The sequence below is a fragment of the Sorex fumeus genome, unplaced genomic scaffold, assembly GCF_029834395.1.
Source record: "Sorex fumeus unplaced genomic scaffold, SorFum_2.1 ptg000020l, whole genome shotgun sequence".
Lineage (NCBI taxonomy): Eukaryota > Metazoa > Chordata > Mammalia > Eulipotyphla > Soricidae > Sorex > Sorex fumeus.
In genome coordinates, this window is record NW_026606077.1 from 9,122,500 (window position 1) to 9,129,125 (window position 6,626).

The window sequence follows — 6,626 nt, forward strand, 5'->3', positions numbered from 1 at the left end:
GGTTCTGGAAGGGGTGGGCCCAGACGGCCGTGCTGGCCCCTCCCTGTCCTTCTCCACATCCCGGATTTCTCTCTGGTCTAGGTACTGCCTCCCCACGGGAACCACTTGCCACTTCCTGGTGCCCGTGGGTACCGCAGCGCCCTGCAGTGGTGGCTTGGCTCACTGCATCCTGCAGAACCAAGAGCGCGAGGGGCAGGAGAGCTGCTGCCCTTTGAATTCTGAATTTTGCCTCTTTTTGGTGATCAGCCGGGGAAGAGCCTTTAGGGCCATACTGTCAATTCCCTTCTCATGATGCAGGAGGAGGGTTTTAACGCCCATCTACACTAAATTGTTATTAGTCCTAGTGGGCTGTTCTTTTTTAGATTGGACCCGAGTTTTCTTTTCCTGATGCCTTTCCTGGCTTCTTGCCTAAAGATTCCTTTCACTGAAGCCAAGGAAGCTAAGGGAGCTAAGGAATCAATTCTTGTTTTTTTTTTTTCCTTAATGTGAAAAACTGAAAAAAAAACAAAACACCATTCTGTTAGATTCACAAGGCCAGCGAGAGGCAGTCGTGGAGGGAGGGCAGCCATCTAGTTCTGGACATGTCAGTCAGTCTTTTTCTCACCATGGCTGATCCTAGTCACTCGGGTTTGCATCATAGCAGTCTATGGCTGCTTTTGGAAAGGGGCCAGAAATGAGGAGGATGCTTCCAGCACCTGGGCAGGTGCCTCAGGCCAGCTCTCCTGCTTCCCCCCTAGAGAAAGGAAAATGCCTGTTTAGCCAGTGTCTTGGGTCTGTCCTCCTTTTACTGACACGAGTACCCCGGAGATGCTCACTCGTACCCAGGGCTGTGCCTGGGCTGTCTCTGTGGCCTTCCAGACTGATCTCCAGATCTTCCTTTTCGCAGCGGAGAGACTGAACGCTCCTGCTGACTGTCGGGAGCACCCCGGCCTCTTCTCTTTGCTTCTCCCGAGCCAGCACATGGCGAAGCGCAGTCCTTTGTCCTCTTCTCCCTTCCAGAGAGCTGCCTCCCCCTCCTCTGCTTCTCCTTCTGCGGGCTGAGCTCACTCCTTCTCTTCACTTCTCTCTAGGGCAATGACATCATTGCAGCAGCCAAGCGCATGGCTCTGCTGATGGCTGAGATGTCTCGGCTGGTAAGAGGGGGCAGCGGCACCAAGCGGGCACTGATCCAGTGTGCCAAGGACATTGCCAAAGCCTCCGATGAGGTGACTCGGTTGGCCAAAGAAGTTGCCAAGCAGTGCACGGATAAGCGGATTAGAACCAACCTCTTGCAGGTAAGTATTCAGGAAGAGAGAGTGAGAGAGAGACAGAGAGACAGAGACAGGATAGAAAATCCTGGGAGGAGAGAAAGAGGAACTGCAGGGAGGTTGGGAATAGCCAAAAGGGGAAACTTCCTTGTGTATTTGGGAAAGACAGGTTCCAGAGCACGTAGTTGGCTCTTGGAGTGCAAGAATTTAAACACTGGTGTGAATAAACAGTGCCTTCATGTGCCTCAGGGAGGAAGTCCTGCCCTCGGGAGCTCCTGGGCAGAGAAACAGAAACAGTGATTGAAATGTTTTTCCTCTTTAGGTGTGTGAACGAATTCCCACCATCAGCACCCAGCTCAAAATCCTGTCGACAGTGAAGGCCACCATGCTGGGCCGGACCAACATCAGCGATGAGGAGTCCGAGCAGGTGGGTGCTGCTGGCCTCAGCGGTTCTCCAGAGCCGGGTTCTGCCACAGGGGAGCTTCCCCGGGAACCGGGTGTTTTCTGCGTTCTGGTGGGCCTCTGTGGGGCAGTGCGTAAGACTTGGGAGGGAAAGAAACAGAGCTTGCATGACTTTTTACTTCACAGATGGGACACTGAGGGTCAGGGCGTTTAGGGTACTCTCTCTCCCACCCCATCTGTGTGTATTTTCTCTCTTGGGGCCAAGAGCACTTTTTACTCCCTTCTGCAGATATCTGTTTGGCAGCAGAGAATTTCTGCCCCTAGTTCTGTCATACTTGAGTTCCTCAGGGAAGATAAACAGTGGGGAACTTTCTGGGGCTGTGGGTCTGAGGCTAAAACGAGAGCACAACTGAGAGCTGCTTCTCTTTTGGTTTCTTCAGCAAAAGATTCAAAATAAGCATCATAAACAGCTGCTCAAAATGATCTTCATGTTGGTCCCTTGGCAAACATTTCCTAGAATTGTCCTTCCTTTCCTCCTGGGAATATGGACTAAGGTTTCTTTCAGTGAACCCTCACGGGAGTGTCCTTTTTCCTGAATTCCATCCTGGGAGGCTCTGCTGAACAAGAATTTGGGTTTCTTCTTGTTGATAGGGATGCTAGCGTACCTGTTGAGCTGTTTCACAGGCAGCGTTTTGTACATGGGGTATGGATGAGGCAGTGGATTAAGATGTTAAAATTTTAGTTTCTGCTCTTGGGGGGGACCATTTCTATCCTCTCCACTCCAGGACACGAGGGCGGGGGCACATTAAGGAGACACAGAGGTTGTTCTTGGAGGGAATGTTGCTGGCTCACTACCTGGTTCTAATCCTTCTCCCAAAACACAAAAAATGGATTTTTCTCCTCTTACTTGCATGTACATTGGGCAGGGGTTGGAGCACTAGAAGCTGTTTCCTGTCATGCTCTTTCTTCTGCCCAAAAAGAAGAGGAAAAAACAGGAAAGGAGAAATAAGGGGTTTAAAACTTATCATTTCAACAGTCAACTGACCAAAAAAGTGCATCTTGGGAATATCTATTATATTTAATTTAAACATTTTTCACAGCTGATGGTGGATTAATCCCTGATACTAAGTAGGGTCCCTGATACTAAGTATGGACCCCCTCCCTGAGCACAGAGCCAGAGAGTAAGGATGTAGCCTCAAAATAAAAACAAAAAGAATCAAACAAATGGAAGAAGGTAGAAATTGATAGTGTGGTAGAATGAGAAAAAAGAACTGCAAGTCAGAAGTGTTCTGTGGTAGAGACCCAGTTCTATTGGTGTTCTCAGCTATTTACTTAGATTTTCATGAAATTATAAGTGATTGGTTTATTTTTTTGATTCAATACTATGAAATACCTCCAATGTGCCTAACTTTGCTACTCAGCAGCAAACAAATCTGAGAAAAATCTCTCTCCTCCTGGAATTTAGATTTCAAGTCAAATCAGATAAATAGACTGAGGAGACAGTTAAGACGTCATCACAGACTGTCCAGGCTCCCATACTGCTGGGTAAAAAAGGGTCAACATGCAGATCACTCAGGGGGCTGATGACCCCCAAGTAATGCACCGGGGGTAGCCCCTGTTCCCTGAGCACCACTGGCTGTGACCCAAACGCCCAGATGTAAGTAACTAACCATCGGGTGCATTGTTCAGTGCTGATGGTGAGGGGTGAGCCATGGGATACCTGGGAGAAAGAGTCCTCGACAGAGGAGACGGCAAGAGTCCAGGGCTTGTCTGTCGGCCAGGAGAGGCGAGTCTATGCTCAGCAGGGTCTCAGCCACACCTGCAGATGGACAGCTGACCCCCGCAGCGATTCCGACCCCCTGAGATAAAGCAACGATAAGAGGTGGCAGGTCCCGTGAGGGTGACATCCAGCAGGACAGGTGGCGGTGTGTGTGTGTGTGTGTGTGTGTGTGTGTGTGTGTAACAGAACGCTTGCTCCTGTTTCTGCGCAGGCCACAGAGATGCTGGTTCACAATGCCCAGAACCTCATGCAGTCTGTGAAGGAGACCGTTCGTGAAGCGGAAGCAGCTTCAATCAAAATCCGAACAGATGCTGGGTTCACACTGCGTTGGGTTCGAAAGACTCCCTGGTACCAATAAGCACGTGCTCGAACCGAGATGGCCAGAGCCCCACTAAACAGAATGAAATGCCCCGAGGCCCGGAGCCGTCCAGAATCGCTGGGGGCTCAACAAACCCCATTCTGGCTTGACCTAACAGAAAGGAAAAGGGCTTCTTCACACTAGGAACATTTATTCTCTTGTTATGGACCCTCACAGCGTCTCTGCATAAGCCTGTTCTCTCACGCACACTGCCTTGGTGGTGGCGCGGTGGCGCCGTGGACTTCACGTGAGCTCCGAGCCCCAGTGAACACTAACTAGCCCTTGCTCTGCTCCCTTCCCTCACCCACCCGTCCCGCCAGACAAGGAGGATCTGGGGCGCAGTTCGGAGGAAATCACTGGGCCTCCAGTTGTTTTGGGCTTTCACGCCGTGCCACTGAGGCCCCTCTTGGAAGAGCTTTGCTTGCTCCGGAGAAGGTGGTCTCTGGAGCCCCCACATTTGCAGCCCACTGCAGTCCTACCACAGTACCAGCCAGACTTGCTCCTGGCAGAGTGGGGCGCAATCCTGGGAGTCTTTTTCCTGTGCCCCGGAGCAGCATCTGTGCTAGGGGTGCTGTGCAATCCTGCTTAGTCCGCCCCCCACCCCCAAGGCAGCCAACCCACAGGGACGCTCTGCGTGCTGGTGCTTTCTGCTCTGAGGCAGCCGGGCCCAGCGCCTCGCTGCCCGCAGAGGCCTGTGCTGAGGCCTTATCACTCACTCTTAGTTTGTGTTGTTCTTTTGGAGCTGAAATGCATTTTATCAGGTAAGCAACTCTACAGATATGCTGAGGGCCTTGAAAGTAATCTTCATCAGGTCAAAGGAATAAAGGAAGCCTGTGAGTACAGTACCAACTTAAGACAAGCTTTTTACATGTGCGTTGCATTTAATTTTTAACCAAATCGTGTCTCCTAGCTTTTGTTGGACTCCCTGCTTCCCCGTGTTTGTTCAGCTGTCCTTGTGAGACACCTGTTTGATCCCTGGGAAATTTCAGTCCTGCAAATTGGTGCTTGCCTCCCCCTAAGTATCGAATGCACTGCTGCGGGTGACCCTGTCCCAAGGACACTCCTGACCTAAGTGGGAGCACTACACAGCCTGGAGGGAGTCCATGGAAGCAACCCTCACTTCTGCCCCCCCCTTCCCCCAGCCCACTGCAGCTGCATTCACAGCCGCGCCTCCCCCTGACTGTGCAAGAGAATTAGGCTTATTTTTTCATCACCACCACAGTATGTTTCTATGAGCAAAAAGCAGTTTCTCCCTTTTCTGTACTTTTCACTGCTGTAAGCATTCCCCAGCACATGAAACTTTTTCTTCCCAAAGCCAGAAGCAGATGAATAAAGAAGAACCCCTGCCCGAATGTCTCTCTCCCCAACACACATGTAAAAACCTTGTCTTAAGTTGGTACTGTACTCTCAGGCTTCCTTTATTCCCTTTGACCCGATGAAGATTACTTTCAAGGCCCTCAGCATACTTGTAGAGTTGCTTACCTGATAAAATGCAACATTAATGCCTTTAAAGTAAGAATCTATGCCAAAGATCATCTTTTGTTTTACTGAAGATTAGTTAGAAGAAAGAAGAAAAATCATGTTGCTCTCCAAGTTCTTCCAGCGTATCGAGACACTGGCTTATACTTCATGCTGATGTACTTTTCTCTAATATCAGTGCTCAAGGCATAGTAAAGCAAATTGGTGGGTGGAGTTGGGCGTAGGGAGAACCATCGAACAAGTAGACATCGCCACTAAAAAACAACAACAAACTACATTTATATCCTAGTATTTGTTATATGGAAATATTTTCTGCCTCTTCTTCTGTTCTGTTTAAAACTAAATAAAGTGCATTTGTATAAATAATGTCTTAAATGGTTGGTGTTATTGTTGTAAAAATTCTTCTTACAGGTTTCTTCTGTGTTTCAGGATTAACCATTAAAACTAATTTGCAAGATATGGAAACTAAAGATCCAAATTGCATTTAATCCAAATGTGGCAGCACGTGTTTTATTATTTTTTAAGAAGTGGTATGTGTGTGTGTGCGCGCGCGCAGATTCTGTCTCTTTGATATGGAATAGAACGTGGGCATCACTGTTTTTGCCTGACTTCCTAGTCAGAAGGGGTAGTATCATCATAGACAAGAGAGCTGCTGACTGTATTTTCTCACTGCTTTAACTTTATTTTTTTCTGGTGTTGGGCCACAGCTGGCTATGCTCAGAGTTTACCCTTTGTTGGCTCAGGGCACCATTTGGAGTGCTGGGGCTCGAATCCAGGTCTGCGGCATGCTATCTAAGTGTCCTACGTGCTGTATATATGGATGGCCCCATCACTGCTTTAACTTTAAAAGTTGCCGACTAGGGAATCAGATTCCAGCCTGCTTGGGCTAAAGGGAAATGCTCAAGACAAATGACTTAGCTCAGTAATACCTGGAAATTGCTCATGGTATTATTTCTTCCACTTTCTGTAGCTACTGGTGCTACCTTGCTGCTACTTTCACGGTTGAGTTTTCTCAAATCAGAAGATCCTTAAGGTTAAATAAAGCCGCATCTTCTAAGCATCCTTCAGAAACATCTCTAGGAATCTCACAAATTTCTTTTAACTAAAATGATTGTGATTCCTGGGCTAGAGAGATAGTACAGCAAGTAGGGCTTCTGCCTTGCATGCAGCTGACCCGGGTTCGATCCCCAGCATCCCATATAGTCCTCCGAACACTGCCAGGAGTAATTCCCAGGTACAGAACTAGGAGTAATCCTTGAGTACGCTGGGTATGGCCCCATAAAGTAAAAGAAAATGATTGGGATTTTTTAAAAAAGGTTTTGGGCCACACACGGTGAGATTCAGGGATTACTCCTAGCTC

General features: G+C 48.6%; 1 protein-coding gene across 2 annotated transcripts in view; it reads left to right on the top strand.

Moving 5' to 3' along the window:
* The window catches only part of VCL (vinculin), a 126,298-nt gene extending 120,560 nt beyond the window's left edge, over positions 1 to 5,738 (top strand). For both annotated transcript variants that reach the window (XM_056113486.1, XM_056113485.1), the window contains 3 exons: positions 1,071 to 1,274; positions 1,570 to 1,674; positions 3,641 to 5,738. In XM_056113486.1, the coding sequence (XP_055969461.1) occupies positions 1,071 to 1,274; positions 1,570 to 1,674; positions 3,641 to 3,787 (456 nt within the window). In that variant the 3' untranslated portion in view covers positions 3,788 to 5,738. The remainder of the gene's footprint in view (positions 1 to 1,070; positions 1,275 to 1,569; positions 1,675 to 3,640) is intronic.
* The last annotated feature ends 888 nt before the right edge of the window (positions 5,739 to 6,626 follow it).